Source organism: Silurus aristotelis (genome assembly GCF_946808225.1).
Source record: "Silurus aristotelis genome assembly, chromosome: 1".
NCBI classification, from domain to species: Eukaryota; Metazoa; Chordata; class Actinopteri; order Siluriformes; family Siluridae; genus Silurus; species Silurus aristotelis.
This window is the reverse complement of record NC_139574.1, coordinates 22,857,092-22,877,300: the sequence shown is the minus strand read 5'-3', so window position 1 is coordinate 22,877,300 and position 20,209 is coordinate 22,857,092. Positions and strand designations below refer to the sequence as shown.

Here is a 20,209-nt window from a genome sequence, read left to right as displayed (position 1 = left end):
TTCTGCAGAAAGAGAGCTCCACAGGGTGACGGATGAGCTGTAATGTGGCATGTGGGGTGTGTGCATAACACAGAGATAGGCGACTGAGATGTTCACTCAGAGACTGCCAGTCATCTATAGCTGTCAGTCTTTGGGCGTCAGGACCAGGTCTCACAGCACATAACAGCCATGGCCAAATGGATCCATTGGTTTCTACAGACATGTTAGTATGGTTCCAGTACAGACAGTGTGTGGTCTGCTGGGTGGACATCCATATGTTGTTGCTAAAAAAGATAGATACATGTCTCATTCTTGTGCATAAATTTGTACAGAAACAAACACAAAAATGTGCAAAGAAAATTAAAGGTACAGTCACAGCAGCCATGTGTAGGGTTATTTTAAAATAAAGCACAGGTTCCTAATGATTCATAAAATCCTGAAATATTTGCATTATATATTTTGCCTATGAAATAATCAACAAGGGTAGTATGTTGGTGAAGCCGTTAGCACTCCCACAACACATCCAGGGTGGCTACCATCTCGCAGTCAGTGTTAATGGACAGGCTCCAGATCCTCAACAATTCTAACAAAGAGAAATAAAGTTTCTGAGAAATTCAAGTTACCACTTTGCTGATAAGTTCTTGCATTAACATATAGGCTATGCAAGTGTATGATTTCCATGACCTGAACATTTCCTCTATTACAGAACCTCCAGACACCTGAAATTGCTTTTCAGTTCTAAGTGTTCTACTGTGTTATGAAGTATTATTAAAAGCTTAATTTACAATTTAAGCATAAACTGAATAATTTGTGATTATTATAGTTGCATTGCCGACAGATTTACCGCTTGTCTTTTACATTTTATTACAATAATGCAGAAGTCAACTTACCTTATGCGTGTTCTTTGCAACTTTCTGATTTCTTGCACCATCCCATTTGTGGCACTTTTATGTGAAATGCTATGATTTTGTAATATGTTTCTCTTAAAGGTAAAATAAACAACTCCTACATTTCCTAGCGTATCTGAGAATAATGTGCAAATGCTTGCAATTTGTAGCACCAGCAGAGAAGCTTCTTACAGTAATAGATGAGCCTTCAGAGAGAGTAAAGCTCACATATAATAATTTTAGAAGTAAACGCAGTGATTAGCAAAGCTGTTTTATTTTAAACATCTGTGGCTTCTCTACACTTTAACATGCTTGGGCCTTTGGGTGTCGAGTTCGCTATTAAGGCGCAAGCACTCTGCCGTGGTCACGTGATCAGCTGTTGCCACATCTGCGACGCTCCATTATGGCGAGGATCGTCGAACCGTGCATCTTTGGGGGAATCAGGACTGCAGTTTGATTCCGAACTGAAGTAACTGTCGGTCAACCATAATCTGTAAGGAGCTGTGTGAAGCCTTGAACCGTGAAGTCGTGGTGCATGAGACTTCTGTGAGCCTCACACAACCACTGTGCTTTAGCGACTAAATGTATCCTGGTTACAACATAAATTATGGGATGACTTGGCCTCGTGTGTCAAGGGGCTAAGGTGCAGTAATTACAGCAGGGAAAAGCTACTTTATGTTCAAGAGCAGGCAGGGATAACGCTAGGGCATCCTGTTACCATTCATTTACATCTTTCTGCTGAAAAAAAAACTTGTATATCATATAAAAGTGAATATATCTTCCTGAATCAGAGGCATTCTTAAATATGGCACCTTGCAGTGTTCCTAGTGTGGCTCAAGATAATCACAGAATATATGCTGTTATAAAGCACATAAGTAACATGTATGCTTTTGCCCTAATACATTTATCCTAATTAGCAACTTTGATAATAACCCTATAGCCTAAATTATGTTATCTATCTATCTATCTATCTATCTATCTATCTATCTATCTATCTATCTATCTATCTATCTATCTATCTATCTATCTATCTATCTATCTATCTATCACAACTAAATTGTATATTTTAGGAATCAGCTGTAAGCTTTTTATTATTGGACAATGGAAATACGTAACTAGAGACACTTGATGACACTTATTCTTCAAATGACGGCAGATAATCTAGATTGCAGAGTAATTAAATCGTAGCCCCATATTTTCATGTTAAGATGACTCATGCTTTTTCATACCAGTTTCAGCTGCAGCAGTACTGAGTGCATAGATAAATGTCAGCTTGCTTTCGCTGTAATTACAGATTATTGTCTTTCATGCATTAAAGAGTTACCCGACACTGATTCTGTGCTTCTGTATTATTTATCCTGAACTTAATACTAGAAATAAGGATACAGTGCTATAAATTGTTCTGCACTTTACATAACGTTGTTTGGATAAAATGCAGATGACTTCTGACTACTCTTGGTTTCTTATTTAGGTAGCTTAGAGTTTACCCTGCTGTGTCTGCTACTGATAAAATGTCGCAGACAAGTCTGACAGCCAGAACACACTACATGCGGATAGAAAATAATCTGTAGCTTTTTATGGTGTTAGATTTCTTAAACTTTGGATGGAATCCAAAAGAAGGCAAAGAGTGCACAGTTTGATTTTCATATTAGGAAAACAGGTCTCCTCTACTTTCCTGTACTTCCACATTTAGATGCAGGGCTAGGTAAAGTGGATTTGTCATTATTGTGATTACTCATAGACTGCCATTCAAAGTGAACTTTTATCAGCCTGTAGCTTCTGTCATTGTTTATACGTTTCTATGACACATTTTACAGACCCTTTTTACAGACCTTTACTTACATACTGTCACATGACCCATATGGAAATCTGATATATGGCCATACATGCACACACACACACACACACACACACAAACATAGATACATATATACATATATATATATATATATATATATATATATATATATATATATATATATATATATATATATATATATATATATATATATATAATTATTCTTTATATATGCAAACATATATTAACATATTTGTAGTTATATTGGTTGCTTGAGACATATACAATAAAGTATATGTACAACCATGTGAAAAACATGTTTTCTTAACTTACTATTTAATGTTTCTATACATATGTAGGATACATATACTTTAATATATTGTGTAACACCAATAATGTTACACTAATGTACAAAATAATATATGAGAAACCTGATGTTGTGTTATAGAATAAGTTATTATAAGAAACTTATAGTCCTTTGCATATATTGCTATAAAGCAGATTTCGATATGGGGATGTTACTGACCTTAAAAGGATATAATATAATATAACCCTTATAATAATATATATATATATATATATATATATATATATATATATATATATATATATATCTATCATCAGATTAGCAAGGCTGAGTATTTCTCTTGTGTTGCTTAGGATTTTCTTTCCTTTCCCAAAAATACTTTCCAAGCATTTTAACTATCAAAATCAAATGGTTCACGAGAGAAACAATTGATCTGCTTTATAATTTTGTGTCAACTTGGCCCCTTAGTAGTAAGAGTAATTTCATATCTTTTTCACCATATCCTATAATGAAACATTTTTATCTATCTGGCAGTCAGCAGTGTCTCTATCCACATGGTAGGAGGGCATGGTATAAAAGCAATGATAGTTTTATTGAATATAAAAAGTATGTAAATCACAGTCTGTGTCCTTCACATTCAGCAGATTTCAACCCAGGTGAACACCTGTGGGAGATTTTTGGCTGACATGTTAGACAGCACTCTACACCACTATCATAAAAGAATGTTGTTCGTCCCTCCAGTAAAATTCCAGAGACTAAAGTTGTTCTGGTGGTTAGAGTTGGTTCTACATTTTACTAAGACCAAGTATGTTGGTTTACATTAAAGATTTTCACTCTTATGTAGATAGCAGGAAATAGGTGTAGATATTTTTTTCTTTAATTGGCCACTTTAACCACCCTTGATCATGTTGAAGTTGACAAGGTTCATTGCAAATGCAGTTGGAGTGAGGAGTGAAGCAGTCAGCTGTAGGAGTGAGTGTGCTTTTAATGGACCCTCCCACAAAGCATTGCCATCAAAAATACATCAAGGTGCTAAGGTACAAACAGAACTGTGAACTACCAGTATAAAAACACAATGCACATCAAATGCATTAACAAAGGGCATTCATATCCAGACAAAGTAATAGTAACAACGCTAACATTAGCAAGAAAGAAAAAAAAAACAGATTGGCATTAAGGCATTAATCTAATGGCCAAGTCTCCATAACATTTATACATAGTTGTCAGTCTTGTAAAATATGCACTTATCTTGTGCTGTTAATTTGGGATGTTTAATTAACTACAGACTGACATTAACAAAATCAAAATACTATGATCCATCACTTTAATCTTCTTCTAATAATTCACTCAAACACAGAGTTTAGGTAACAGTCCTGTGTAAGTCTCATGATGCTAAAGTAACACTGCACTAAAATACTAATACCAATTAAATAACGAAAAGCTGCTCTGAGACCTGGGATGTGCTGAAACCTAATTATCATAGGCCCCTATGTAATTAAGTCATCTTTAATTAAAATTGCACTCTTAGTGAGAAGTGGTGAAAAATTTAATAATACGGATCGAATTTGTAGAGAAGCTCTTGTGAAGGTGACCCATTGCTCCTGTTAGTGATGGTACCATTTGGTGTGTGATAGGCTGCATAATTATGCTGTGGTCATAATTATGAGGCTGGCTGGTTTGTGAAAGCTGATATCATGTTTTGCATTGCTGTAAGTGAGAGAATGAAAACTTTGGAAAGAGAGACAGAAAAAGAAAGTGAGACTACATTTGTTTAATGGGTATACATTTTTCTTCTACTTACACATTCCCATTCCTATCTCCCTCAGTCCGCCTTTGTTGTTAGACTCTTTTTTTGCAGGTCAAGCTGAGCTCATGATGAAAGCACAGTAAGTGTGCACTAAGGTGATAGGTGTAAGGATGTGATTCAATTATACTATCAGTCATTTCCCAGGTTCATACTAAAGTGCATGTTGACAGGATCACTATGGGAAACACTGAACCTATATGCAGCTACTACTGAGACAGAACCATCACCTGATTATTCATCTGTTTAATGTCATATAACAAAAGATTGAAATGTATTCGGTTCAACATTTCTTGATTAGTTTCTCTCTTTTTTTTTTAAAGCTGCAGATGGGGTTCCAGTACAAAAGGATGGGGAACAGGTAAGCCAGAAAAAAATAACAATAATAATAAATCTCTCCACAGCTGAATCATACAGAACTAAGCCGTGTACTGGTGAATGAATCAGACTAAGCTAAGAAGCAGGCTGAGGAGGCCAATGATAAGAATGCAGCTGTTCTCCTTGGCTGAAATAAACAAGAAATAAACATTTAAATTACTGCATTACACTTACTGCTGCCTATTTACTTAATTACTCTGGTGTTCACTCGGGTAATAATGTTATTGCTTCATGCCTCTATGTAATTTGATCCAAAATGTGTTCTATATTAAGATAAATAGTAGGTTTTGTGTTGAGCTCTGTCTCAGATTGTGATTTAGGATGTTATTGGACTGTCCTTGTGGCATAAGCATCACCATTTCTACATTACCTCACAGCCATCTTTCCTTCTATTTTTCTTCCTTCTCTTTTCCATTGTTACAGAACTAAACAACTTAACAATATATCTTTTTAATTACTAGGCAATACATATTCATAACATGTGTACTTTTCTGAACTAGATAAAAGATTGAAGAATACCTAATGATATTCCCTTTGAGATAGCCTTATAAGATATTAATGACATATTTTTCTGTCACCTCAAGGACTTTCACACTCACACACTCTCTCAAAACTTAAAATGTATTATTGAGAAATAAAATAATAATCAGCACCACAAGACAAGGTTTAACACTACATTTAATAAGATGTCAATGGATACAATATGATATCTTTTACATACAACTGATTGCCACAGATATGATCAGATTTAATTATCTACATCAGCTTCATCAGTCTTTATATATATATATATATATATATATATATATATATATATATATATATATATATATATATATATATATATATAGTAGGTTCCATAAATCTAACACCATTAGTGAAAATGCTTCTATTTTGCATTTAGATTTTCTTATTTAATACAACCCATTTATAACAAATTATACAATACTTTACATCTTGAATGTCAAGTTGAATGTCATATGAACACATGCGCTTCAATAGAAGAGTTTAAGAATAAGGACAATTTCTAATTTAGTAATTTTACTCACATAATCTTTCTTAATTTTCCATTTGTCAGGAAAGATGCACCTTTTAGATCTGCTGCTCAGACAACATTAGGGATGACACAACAAACTCACAGGACAGTGCTATCCATCCCTGTCTGCACGCATAAGCCCACAGACACCCATGATTTGTTTGTTTTACTGTGACTGATAGGAAAAAATAATATACATCACCCCTCCATAAAATCACTGCCAATTTTGTTCTTTTTGGCTCCCAATTACAGATAGCTATACCATATGAAATCCACATGGATTCCTGAAAATGTGATCTTTTGTAAAGACAATTATTGTGTAATTATCAATATCACAAATTTGTTTAATTATAAATTATAAAGGTTATTTATTATTAAATATTTGTATATTTTAAAATATTTCATTTCTGTATCTGTTGTGTATGGGTATAAAATGATATATATATAACATTTTAAAAGCAATACAAAAATACATGTATAATACACATGTTCTCCTTTGTTGTATTATTATTATTATTAATTTTATTTATTTATTTATTTATTTATTTATTTATTTATTTATTTATTTATTAACATAAATACTGAATGTGGATGGTGTGGATGGGAAGAGAAATGGTCTAGGGGTGATTCTAAGGAAGAGTACAGTAAGAGTGTAGTGGAGGTGAAGAGAGTTTCTGATAGGGTGATGAACTCGAAGCTGGAAGTATAAGGGGTGATGATAAATGTTATCAGTGCTTATGCTCCACAAGTGAGTTGTGAGATGAAGGAGTGATTTAAAATTCTGAAGTGAGTTAGATGAAGTGGTAGATGGTGTACTTAGGAATGAAAGATTAGTGATTGGGGCAGACTTCAATGAACATGTAGGTGAAGGGAACGGAGGGGATGAGGAGGTGATGGGTAGGTATGGCCTTAAGAAGAGGAATGTGGAAGGGCAGATGGTGGAAGATGTTGCTAAAAGGATGGAAATAGCAGTGATCAATACTTATTTGAAGAAGAAGGAGGATCATAGGGTGATGTATAAGAGTGGAGGAAGGTGCACACAGGTGGACTATGTTCTATGTAGGAGATGCAACCTGAAGGAGATTGGAGACTGTAAGGTGTTGGCAGGGGAAAATGTATTTAGACAGGATCGGATGGTGGTCTGTAGGATGGTTTTGGAGGTAAAGAAGAAGAGGAGGAGAGTGAGGACTAAAAGAAGAATAAGATGATGGAACCTGAAGGAGGAAGACTATAGTGTAAATTTCAGGGAACAGGTCAGATGGGGCTCAGTGGTGGTAGAGCAGTGCTGGATGATTGGGCAACTACTGCAGAAGTGATTAGTGAGACAGCTAGAAAGGTACTTAGTGTGACATCTGGAAATAGAAAGGAAGACAAAGAGACGTAGTGGTGGAATGAGGAAGTGCAGGAGAGCATAAGGGGAAAGAGGTTGGCAAAACAGAATTGGGATCGACAGAGTGATGAGATAAGTAGGCAGGAGTACAAGGAAATGCGGCATCATGTGAAGAGGGATGTGGCGAAAGCCAGGGGAAAGGCATATGAGGAGCTGTATAAGAAGTTGGACACTAAGGAAGAAGAAAAGGATTGAGAAGAAAATGTGTTGACTGGTGAGGAGAGTGTGTGGAGAAAACTGAGAAAGTATTTTGAGCAGCTGATGAACGAGGAAAATGAGAGAGAAAAGGCTGGATGGTGTGGAGATGGTGAAGCAGGAAGTGGATAGGATTAGTAAGGAGGAAGTGAAAGCAGTGATTAAGAGGATGAAGAATGGAAAGTCAGTAGGACCCGATGACATACTGGTAGAAGTGTGGAGATGTTTAGGAGAGATGGCAGTGGAGTTTTTAACAAGATTGTTTAATGGGATTTGGGAAGGTGAGAGGATGTCTGAGGAATGGAGAAGGAGTGTGCTGGTACCTTTAAGAATAAGGGAGATGTGCAGACCTGCAGTGACTACAGGGGAATAAAGTTGATCAGTCACACTATGAACTTATTGGAAAGAGTAGTGGAAGCTAGGCTGAGAGAAGAGGTGGCCATCTGTGAGTAACAGTATGGTTTCATGCTGAGGAAGAGCACCACAGATGCAATATTTTTGAGAGAAATTTGATGGAAAAGAATAGAGAAGGTCAGAAGGAGTTGCATTGTGTGTTTGTGGATTTAGAGAAAGCGTATGACAGGGTGCCAAGAGAGGAGTTGTGGTACTGCATGAGGAAGTCTGGTGTGCCAGAGAGGTATGTGAGGGTGGTGCAGGACATGCATGTGACAGCAGTGTGAAGTGTGCAATAGGAACGACAGACTGGTTTAAGGTGGAGGTTGGATTGGATCCAGGATCGGTTTTGAGCCCTTTCCTGTTTGCAGTGGTGATGGACAGGTTGACGGACGAGGTCAGACAGTAGTCTCCTTAGACTCTAATGTTTGCGGATGATATTGTTATTTGTGGTGAGAGTAGGGAGCAGGTTGAGAAGAGCCTGGAGAGGTGGAGGTATTTGCTGGAGAGAAGGGGAATGAAAGTCAGTAGGAGTGTGTGTGAATGAGAGGGAGGGCAGTGGAGTGGTGTAGTTGCAGGGAGAAGAGATAGTGAAGGTGGATGAGGTACCTGGGGTCAACAGTGCAAAGTAATGGAGAGTGTGTTAGAGAAGTGAAGAAAATAATGCAGGCAGGGTGGACTGGGTGAAGAAGAGTGACAGGAGTGATTTGTGATAGAAGAGTATCTGCAAGAGTGAAAGGGAAAGTTTATAGGACTGTGGTGAGACCTGTGATGTTGTATGGTTTAGAGACAGTGGCATTAAGTAAAAGACAGGAGGTGGAGCTGGAGGTAGCAGAGCTGGAGATGTTGAGGTTTTCGTTGGGAGTGACGAGGATGGACAGGATTACAAATGAGTTTTTTAGAGGGACAGCGCATGTAGGACATTTTGGAAACAAGGTGACAGAGGCGAGATTGAGATGGTTTGGACATGTGCAGAGAATGGTTTATCAGTAGGAGAATGCTGAGGATAAAGCCACGTGGAAAAAGGAAAAGAGGAAGGCCAAGGAGGAGTTTTATGGATGTGGTGAGGGAAGACATGCAGGTGGTTGGGGTAAAAGAGGCAGATGTACAGGAGAGGGGGGTGTGGAGACGGATGATCCGCTGTGGCGACCCCTAATGGGAGAAGCCGAAAGAAGAAGAAGAAGATTAGGAGAAATTAATATGTAGCAGCATGAATTACAGTGGGGCAAAAAAGTATTTAGTCAGCCACCAATTGTGCAAGTTTACCCACCTAAAAAGATGAGAGAGGCCTGTAATTTTCATCATAGGTACACTTCAACTATGAGAGACAAAATTAGAAAAAAAAATCCATTAAATCACATTGATTTTTAAATAATTTATTTGCAGATTATGGTGGAAAAATAAGTATTTGGTCAAAAACAAAAGTTAATCTCAATAATTTGTAATATACCCTTTGTTGGCAATGACAGAGATCAAACGTTTTCTGTAAGTCTCCACAGGGTTTTTACACACTGTTGCTGGTAGTTTGGACCATTGCTCCATGCAGATCTCCTCTAGAGCAGTGATGTTTTGGGGCTGTTGCTGGGCATCATGGATTTTCATCTTCCTCCAAAGATTTTCTATGGGGTTGAGACTGGCTAGGCCACTCCAGGACCTTGAAATGCTTCTTACGAAGCCACTCCTTCGTTGCCTGGGCGGTGTGTTTAGGACCATTGTCATGCTGAATGACCCAGCCACGTTTAATCTTCAATGCCCTTGCTTATGGAAGGAGGTTTTCATTTTAAATCTCACGATACATGGCACTATTCATTCTTTCCTTTACACGGATCAGTTGTCCTGTCCCTTTGCAGAAAAACAGCCCCAAAGCATGATGTTTCCACCCCCATGCTTCACAGTAGGTATTCTTTGGATGCAACTCAGCATTCTTTCTCCTCCAAACATGACTAAAAAGTTGAGTTTTTACCAAGAAGTTCTATTTTGGTTTCATCTGACCATATGACATTCTCCCAATCCTTTTCTGGATCATCCAAATGCTCTCTAGCAAACATCAGACGGGCCCGGACATGTACTGTCTTAAGCAGGGGGACACGTCTGGCACTGCAGGATTTGAGTCCCTGGCGGCGTAGTGTGTTACTGATGGTAGCCTTTGTTACTTTGGTCCCAGCTTCTCTGCAGGTCATTCACTAGGTCCCCCCGTGTGGTTCTGGAATTTTTGCTCACCGTTCACCGTGATCATTTTGACCCCACGGGGTGAGATCGTTTTGTATGTCTTCCATTTTCTAATAATTGCTCCCACAGTTGATTTCTTCACACCAAGCTGCTACCTATTGCAGATTCAGTCTTCCCAGCCTGGTGCAGGTCTACAATTTTGTTTCTGGTGTCCTTTGACAGCTCTTTGGTCTTGGCCATAGTTGAGTTTGGAGTATGACTGTTTGCGGTTGTGGACAGGTGTTTTTTATACTGATAACGAGTTTAAACAGGTGGCATTAATACAGGTAACAGGTGGAGGACAGAGGAGCCTCTTAAAGATGTTGTTACAAGTCTGTGAGAGCCAGAAATCTTGCTTTTTTTGTAGGTGACCAAATACTTATTTTCCACCATAATTTGCAAATAAATTCGTTAAAAATCAGACAAATTTTGTCTCTCCTAGTTGAAGCTTATCTCATAGTTGATAACTTCTTTTAGTCAGCCTTATGAGGTAGTCACCTAGAAGGACTTTCTAACAATGCTTAGGAGTTCCCAGAGGTGTATTCATAAATATATATAAATACATTTAAAGTTCTTGAGATTTTTCGTGTTGACTAACGTTCATTTCTTAAATAAATGATGGAATGATTTTTCTCTTTACTTAACTAAGTGTTCCTTTTAATAATATGGATTTGAACACTATTTGTAGTAGCAATAACATGTCTATTGGCTCTGTACCCACCCTCATCTTTTCCTAATTTTAAGAATTGAAAATATAAAACATACGCCTACCAGGCATAATAGTATGATATTATAAAATTATGACAAGTGAAGTGAATAACACTGATTATCTCTTCATCATGGCACCTGTTAATGTGTGGGATATATTAGGCAGCAAGTGAACATTTTATCCTCAAATGACCTTAATGTGATAGAAGCCGGAAAAATGGGTAAGTGTAAGGATTTGTGCGAGTATGACAAGAGCCAAATTGTGATGTCTAGACGACTGGGTCAGAGCATCTCCAAAACTGCAGATCTTGTGGGATGTTCCCAGTCTGCAATGCTCAGTATATATCAAAAGTGGTCCAAGGAAGGAACAGTTGTGAACCAGCGACAGGGTCACGGGCGGCCAAAGCTCATTGAAGAAGTTAATGCTGTTAATGCTCGACATGTCAGGATTGTTTTGGTTGCAAAAGGGGGACCAAAACAATATTAGGTAGGTGGTCATAATGTTATGCCTGATCAGTGGGCAAAAAGTTATGCCTGGTCAATGTATTCTGTCTTATTTAACACATTTTTGTTGACCACATAATTCTATATTTGTTTTGTCACAGATAAATAAATAAAATACAATACAAATAAATAAATATAATTGAAAAAGATGTGCCCAAACTTTTGACAGTATATTGATTGCATTTGCTATTTCAAATAATAGTTACATCCAACCAGATTGCTTGCTTGTCATCTTGTGCTTGAGTTTGATCCTTGTGTTTGGTGCATGTGCATAAAAAAGTATATAAAATGATGCTTTTAGGACATTAGTGCATTAGTAGTGGTTCATTAAAATTCCAGAGAGATCTTCTCTCAAAAGTGTCAGAAGAATGAGCTCTCACAACGAATGCAAAGTTACACTAAACACGCTGCATATTTAATTACACCATTGTAACATCCCAACAGCTTTTCTCAGTTCTTACATAATCTGAAATTTGTATTAGAAATAGTCACACTGCAAGCTACAGGAAAGTGTCTTCCATCTTAATTAGATACACAAATTTTCTGAACTCCTAAACATTCTTCAGGAGGTCAAGCATTGTATAAGCAAATAGAGGGGGTGTAAAAAAGTCTTAAATTAGATATTGCTTCTGTTTTGAATGCATCTGAATTTTTGCACAAAGCAGAAAAGAAGCAACTTAAAATGTGGTTCAATGGATACAGTTAGTTGTGTTTTCTTGAATCTAGTTAATGCATGCTCTGTACGAAGGTCATATGACCCATTAATGCAAACCAGTAGTAAGCAGACCACATGATGCATATGGTTCTGTAATAGCGATAGCAAATCATCACTCCAGGCAGTCTTAAAATGCTTGCAGTTTTAAAGTGCTGGGTCAGGACTCTGCAGTGAAATAGCCTTGTAGAGAGAAAACAATACGTAAACAACACAATAAAAGCAGGAGAGAGAGTGACAGATGGTTGTTGTATACACAAAAACTCTTTAAAGCTTAATATGAGTTGCATCACTAATTTTCTACTAATTGATAATTTTATATTCGAAATGTTAGATTAAAATCCCCAGCACAAAGAAACATTGTGCATATATACAGTAAAAGCAATAACATGCAATTGTTTTAGGCTGTTTTTATATGCTATGCAGACAATGGTGTTTTGCAGTGTGTGACAACCATATCAAGTAGGGTTTTTTCTGTATCAGTGCAAACTCGATATTGCCTTATTTACAGCACAGTTTGATAGAAGGTCTTTTGTCTGTCTGGGCACCTTAATAGCACATTGGTGAGCATATTAAAAACTGGTTAACTCAACCTTTCAAATATTTGTATTTTTTTTATTATAACATTACACACTGCCATAGAAACACAACATATTTCCACCTCTGTTTTTTTGTCTTGAACAAAGATTCCCTCCCTTTCCTTTTCTTCTTCTGTACTTCCTTCTTTTTGGCATATTTTTTAAAAACTACCTTCTTCTGTCACAATCCCTCTTTCTTTCCTCCTGTCTCTTTTCTATTGTTTCCATTCTTGCTGTCTTCTCTTCTTTCCCTATCCCTACCTTTCCCCATGTTCCTTCCCCTCTTTCCCTCAGCATGGCCGAACAGACTTTTCATGGGATGGAATCAATGTAAGTGTTGTGATTATCAGCCCCTCATTTTACATTAGTTTTTTTCCTTTGCTTTTCTTTAAATTTACATTAGACAGCATTGGCCTTTCCTTCACTCCTCATTGCAGTACCTGTGGTCTCTCTCTCTCTCTCTCTCTCTCTCTCTCTCTCTCTCTCTCTCTCTCTCTCACTCTCTCACTCTCTCACTCTAATGACTTTGCAGTAACTTCTTGCACTATGGTAGAGCTTATTGCTAACCAAAATGCCACAAACTACACTTCCCAAAATGCAAAAGGACATACACTGACCAGCAAACTGTTGGGAAATGTAGTATTTCACACCCATGTTAAAACACTAACTCTGTGTCTATCACCACCTCTTCCATCACCTCTGCCCTTCTATTCCTCCAAATATTCATGAAATCTCACACTCAATTTTCCCTATCCTCTCTGCTGAGGTGCACGTCCTGCTCCCTCACTGTTCCTCTTCTGCTGCACTTTCTTTTTTTCTTCCCATTCCCTCTCTTTTTCTCCACTATCTCCACTATCTTCTTCCCATCCAGCTATCCATGGAGGACACGACCACTATGTTGCCCCGGCTAAAGAAGCGGAATTCCAACGCCTACAGCATTGGTGCTCTGGCTAAGTCCTCACTGACAGGTGTGTCAGGTGTGTGTCTGTCCTGTAAACTGGTAACTGACCCCATGTTGGCTCCAGTCTGAGTGGGTGGAGATGGAGGCAACATGGCCCCTTGTGGGTGCCCTTTTCACTCCCTGTTTTCATTTACAATGCTCGCCAATGGCATGTGAATCCATTGGTGGAATATCAGATATCACAAGAGCTGCTTACTCAAAACGAAATACACTACCCACAACACATTTTCTTCTCTGGCTTGTTGTTTTGGGAGTGGTGATGGACGGGAATTGCAGTTTTTTTTGTGTGTTAAGTTCTTGTGGAGTGCAGCGTGGAGATCAGTCAGTGTTCTGTGATGTATTAGTGTCTTTCTGTCTCTCAGACTATCATATGTGTGTACTAAAGTACAGTGCAGTCTGATGTTTTTTTTTCCCGATTTCCTCCCTTAATATTTAATTTATATTCATCATTTCATTTTAGATTGCATAAGGTGAGGTCATTTGGTCTCCTGATGACAGATTTATTATAGAACCTTGGCATTACCAGAATAAATATTTGATGAGACCATTGCTTCCATGAATCTTATGTAAGCGGTCATATATAGAGAATACCTGCAGTACAATATATCATAGGCAAGGCTTAGGTAAAATGTGGTTTATGCTATAATATACAAGCTATTTACAGGAGTATTGGCCCTAAACCTAGGATTTATTAATGATAGTGCAGAGAGAGATTATTCCAACAAGCCACAGTGTTATTCCTTAGACTGCACCCTCATCTTTCTCTAATTAATCTTCTAGATTCACCCTCATCTGTCAGAGTCATAACTATTTTCTTTCCTTAAATCAATTTGCACACACTCTCATTAGATAACAGCTTTGCATTTAGCTAAACAATTCAAAGACTCCATTTATTCCACCTTATTTGTCACATGTATTCAGCTCTGTTTTGGTAGTATAAACACTGTGTTAGTCCCTTTCATCTTCCATATCATTGCATCTCACATTCCTGTTTTCTGCTAATTAAAAATATCACAAAACTGATCTGTTAAGCCCACCATCTATACAACACTCTACTTCATCCTCTCTATTTTTTTATAAAACTTAATTGTCTTTCCATCCTTCTACTTTAGGAGTGACTAGGTCTATGAAGGACAAGGTAACAAAGCCAACAGCCATGGCGCAGGGCCGCGTGGCCCATATGATAGAGTGGCAGAACTGGGGAATGCAGACAGTTGGAGCAGGAGGGTCTAGTGGCGGCCGAATCTCCACCCGTCATCTTCAGCAAGAGCGCAAGCTGGAGAATGACGCCTACAGTGACCTTAGCGATGGAGAGAAAGAGGCACGCTTTGCAGCAGGTAAAGAGAACAATAGGAAAGGTTTGAGGTCAGGTTTAAGACTGGCATGAGGAATTTACATGTTTGAACTACAGTACTACAGTAGTCAGCATCAGATGTTTCTACCAAAAGACACTTCTTATGCTTGTTGTGCAACTTGCTTGAATATAAATCAGAGTGAGTGGATTATGATTTTTATTTATAGTGATGGTGAGAATATAGCAGTGCTGTGCAAAGCTGTTATTATCTCATATTTATAATATTGTGTCTCAGCCATCTCAGCACTTGTCCTCATTATTCAGGTTTCAGAGGAAGTTTATGATGATGCCTCATACTGTGAAGGGAATTTAAAATGTAGGGAAATTAGCAAAATAAGTGGAAGGGAGAATACTTGCTTTGATTGCATTCAAAAATGTAAAACCATGAAAATGTAAAGCGTAAAAATAATAAATAAAAATTATTATATATACAACTTCGATACTTTTATTTAACTAGCAAAAATGAGGATATTCCTAACCACTCTGCTACCACACCACTAGTTTTATCATAACACAAAGCACCATGAACCGAGAGCAATTTTATGCCTCAATATTCTCCGGGTTTTGATCGTGAAATTAAAGGGATTGAATGTTTACTTGTTTACCTCTGCTTCTGTGTTTTTTAAGGTGTTATGCAACAGTTTGCAATATCGGAGGCCACTTTGCTAGCTTGGAACTCCATGGATGGAGAAAGCATGAGTGCAGGCTCCAACCAAGGCAGTGTTGCCCATCTGAGCGAGGCCAATCAGGAGAGCATTACCAGCCGAGGTACTTTAACTGCTAGAATCTGGGAAACACATTTTTGCCCATGTAGAGATACAAAAAAATGCTAAAGAAACAGCAAAAGTTTTAAATAGAAAAGTCTTAATATATATATATATATATATATATATATATATATATACAGCATTTTAATACATGAGGTAAAAATATAAATAAAAGCATAAAACATACGTTTTGTTTTATTAGTATTTTACACCAGTTTGAGATTTTTATTGGCAAAAATTTTTCATAATTTTTGAACAGTGAAAAAGGGGTAGTTTCTCTACTTTATTTAAAATTCACCATATACTGGGGCTAAAATAGCCACAGGTCAAAAATCAATGACTCTCTGAACATTTCTGACATTTATTAAAACCTTTGCCCATGACTCTTTCCACTTACATGTGCCTCTCAATATTGTCCCAGGTTTTTTTATTGACCTTTATATCAGTTGGATCCCTTTTTGAATCCACCTTCAAAGTTATTTTTGAATTCTATACCTCACTGATTAAAACTTTTGCAGAAGAGTGGGCTTTAATGTTATGGCCAGCAGCTGTCAGTGCATTTTATGAGACTCGGAATTCAGTAGTATGATGAAACCCTTGTGAAACATTTCCAAAAGATTCTTCACCATATAACAACAGCATGATCAGATAAAAGTTCTCCAGTGTATTTACTGAAAGAATGGAATTGAAAAGCTAAGAAAAATAGGTTGGTCTTACTCAGTGCACTTATATTCAGAGCTCAGTAATTATACTTATTATAGCTGTACAATTTAATAGCCCTATGGCAAAACGAAGCTGTTATATAAAGGTTTCCTTTTGTCCTTTCCAGACCAGATATTACACCACTCCTCTGCAGAGGTGTGGCCTCACACCTACGTCTCACAGGGCCTCTACTGCCTCTCCTCTTCAGATGCTTGGGAGCCAATCAGCAACGAGCAGTCAGGAGTGGCCTCTCCAGCCACAGGTTCCTATGTTATGGCTGCTGGAGCTTCCTGTGATAACGGCTTTGATGGAAATGCTGCTACTCACTACCTGTCACAGCAGCAACAGCAGCAGTTTATCCAACACCACAGCCAGTTACAACATATACAGCAACTACAGCAGATACAGCAATACCAGCAACATCAGATACTGCAGTATCAGCAACAGCAACAGGTGATCCTGCCTACAGCACTTCTAACAACCTATCTAAAATACCTCTAACTAGCCTTTACTTTACCTTAAAGTTGCTTTGCTCAGTTTCACAAGTTGAAGTGGTGATTTCTTCAAAGTTGATTGCCTAGTGAAACATCTAAATACCTGCCTTAAAAACAGGGTCCCATTGAAACATTTAAAGATGACATGAAATTAACAACCCTATTGTGTTGTTAGTATGTCGTTGTTGAGTGATCGCTTAAAAAAGGCTTCCACTAATAAAAATGTATGATCAGCAAAGACATGTCCAGCCAACTATACTGTTTCACCCAGAATTCAGTCAGAAGAAAAAAGTGTGAATTTCTACTTTACATTGTCTAAAATTACGTTGTCTATCTTTTCATTTCTTCATATTTCAACAAAATATTTAGATTTTACAGGAGCACGACATTCATAAAGATGTTGGGTTACATTAACTTTCTAGGTAGCTACTCATTATAAACAACACTTGCAATTATGTTTTAATAATTCATTTTATTATCAAGCTAGCTACATTTTTACATTACTTTTCATTACTTTTTTTTTGTTTAGCAACACTACTAAAAATCAAGTGATTAAACAAGTTTAACTAGCCAGTTAGAGACAGAGATATTCTATTTTATATATATATATATATATATATATATATATATATATATATATATATATATATATATATATATATATATATATATATATATACATACACACACCGTATTTTTCGTATTTTAAGCCGCTACTTTTTCCTATGTTTTTTTCCTGGGTTTTTTCCGGTTTCACAAACTTCAAGCCATTAAACATTAGGCCAATAAAATTTCCGAACGGAAACGAAAAAACGCACCTCACCTTTGTTCTGAGCTGCACGGCTTCGGGAGAAAAAACTTTTTTTTTTAAATGCATGACGATGCCAAGAGATAAACTCTCGAGAGAAATAGTTGTGAAAGGAAGGAGGAAGACAGTGAACAATGACTTTCTTGGTAGGCTACTGTTTAGATACAAGCCGTTGTAGTGCGTTGAGTCAGGGTGAAGGGAGAGCTCGAGTTATAACTCCAGTTGCAACAGAAATCATATAAGCACAGACAGGTTTCCAAAACTCATGCTTTTTTATTTTTCTTGGCAACAGAAAGGGTTAGTCAGAGAAACTTAGAAATGAGCATCAGAAAATAATGACATATTCCTCGTCTTGAAGACACGCAGTAATACCGTAATATTAAAAACCTTGCTGACAGAATCTTATAAACACATTTAAAATCCGTAACCAGTTTTCTGCTTTTTTTATTTATTTTTTTTATTATAAAAAAAAAAAAAAACTATTTTCTTTCATTCCTCTGTTTCCAGATGTTAGAACATAGACTACAAAGTGCCGCTCAGTCTTTACAGGCAACGCCCAACAGTACCATCCACAGTCTACCACCAATCAGTCACCCTCCCCTAGTGGATCTGTGGGGGGCAGGATTTACAGAGACCTACCAGGCTGAAGTAGGTGGGTACATAGGCGTGGCTGCAGCCATTGATGGAAATCTAACGACAACCTCAGAAGACATAGGAACAGAACACTCACCTTTACTGGAAGCTCAAGAAGAAGAAGAGATCAAGGTGAGGAACTAGTTACACTGGATTTTACTGCTAAGAAGACAACAATAGGGTCAAAAATGTTATATTTACAAGACTGTTAATAAGCTGTGTTCTTATTTTCACAAAAAAAGTGTAAAAAAAATACTAAAGCATGATTTCTATTTTTACTCTCATCTCAGGAGGAAGAGGTAACGTTACGCATGGAACCGGAACCAGTGACTTTAATTCCCTCTCCAGTTGCACAGAGAGAGGAAGTGACCTCAGCAGGAGGAAGTAGTCCAGGACAAGTCCCTGGGGAATCATTTACAGAATGGAAACCTTCTGATGTCACACCGTCTATTAATGAAATGCTGGAGGAAAAAGAGGAGGCGTCAGAATCCTCTTCGGCCAGCACCACGGCAACAAAATGAGTGTTAGGAGCAGGAACAAAACTGATTTCGATTGACATTTAATGCTACATAATCAACTTTGAATTGATCAGTTACTTTTCAGAAATATCCTTCCTTGATGAATGGACCTTGCGTAACTTCAAATACAATAAGGAGAAAAAGACAGAATTTTCGAACAGACGTTAAACTTCTGAAGAGGAGCACATGAGCGAGAGAGAGCGAGAGATGATAAAAGATAAACACAAAGGGTTTTTCGAAGAGTTGAGTGCAAAGGTTAAACAAAGGTTAAATACATGCATGCTATTTACATGGATGCTACTCATTGTTTTGAGCATATAATAAACCATAATAACAAATCACCAATAACACCGATACCTTCAGCACAAAGAGGATAGTGTGTAATAAAAGTGACAGCACATAAATGTGGGGTACAGCGTAAAGTCAGCTGTATTTCAAACAACATCCTCTTTATCCTTTATGGATATCATGTATCATTATACAGTATAAGTAAAACCGATACCACAGAAAACCAATTATGAAATGAATTTGAACCCCAGTGGAGCTAAAACTTTCCTTTCCTTATAAATGTACAGACATTTGCTCACGTACACCCAGACCTGTTTTTAAAATATCAAGCATCAAGTTGTCTTTGATACATGCAATCAAGTGTGATTCCACATGAACACAGTCAGAGACTCAAATAATCCAGCTCAAATGTTATTTCTCACAAAAGCGAGCTGTTTAGTAATACAATTGACAGAGCTTTATTTTCCTGTTTATGACTTCAATCTAGCTCTGTATCTTATTAAAGACACAATCATGTGATGCAGTTTTGAAGCAACTCTCAGCTAACTTTGAGCAGAACCAAATTTAATATCATAAAATAATCATCGATTCTGTTAATACTTTATTATGACAGTTGGTTGTGAGGGTTGTAAAAATGCACTCTTTCCCTCAGCCTGGATTACACAGGAGAACCTATTCACTTCTGTTCACAAGGAAACTAAAGTTTTGTGTGCCAACCCATCTGTTTAATAAATCTAAAAAGATCTAAGCTTATTAATGATCACACAATTAGCAAACACACTCACACACACATACACACACATACAC

At 37.3% G+C, this 20,209-nt stretch overlaps 1 protein-coding gene across 10 annotated transcripts in view; it reads left to right on the top strand.

Annotated features, from left to right (window-relative positions):
* Positions 1 to 20,209, top strand: part of fam131bb (family with sequence similarity 131 member Bb) — a 28,621-nt gene that overhangs the window by 5,589 nt on the left and 2,823 nt on the right. For 2 of the 10 annotated variants that reach the window (XM_083551702.1, XM_083551705.1), the window contains 8 exons: positions 5,099 to 5,136; positions 13,172 to 13,207; positions 13,749 to 13,854; positions 14,951 to 15,175; positions 15,820 to 15,960; positions 16,789 to 17,114; positions 18,471 to 18,728; positions 18,887 to 20,203. In XM_083551702.1, the coding sequence (XP_083407828.1) occupies positions 5,099 to 5,136; positions 13,172 to 13,207; positions 13,749 to 13,854; positions 14,951 to 15,175; positions 15,820 to 15,960; positions 16,789 to 17,114; positions 18,471 to 18,728; positions 18,887 to 19,117 (1,361 nt within the window). In that variant the 3' untranslated portion in view covers positions 19,118 to 20,203. Of the gene's footprint in view, positions 1 to 5,098; positions 5,137 to 13,171; positions 13,208 to 13,409; positions 13,855 to 14,950; positions 15,176 to 15,819; positions 15,961 to 16,788; positions 17,115 to 18,470; positions 18,729 to 18,886; positions 20,204 to 20,209 lie in introns of all 10 variants that reach the window. The other 8 variants (XM_083551706.1, XM_083551709.1, XM_083551704.1 and 5 more) reach the window with 5 other exon arrangements.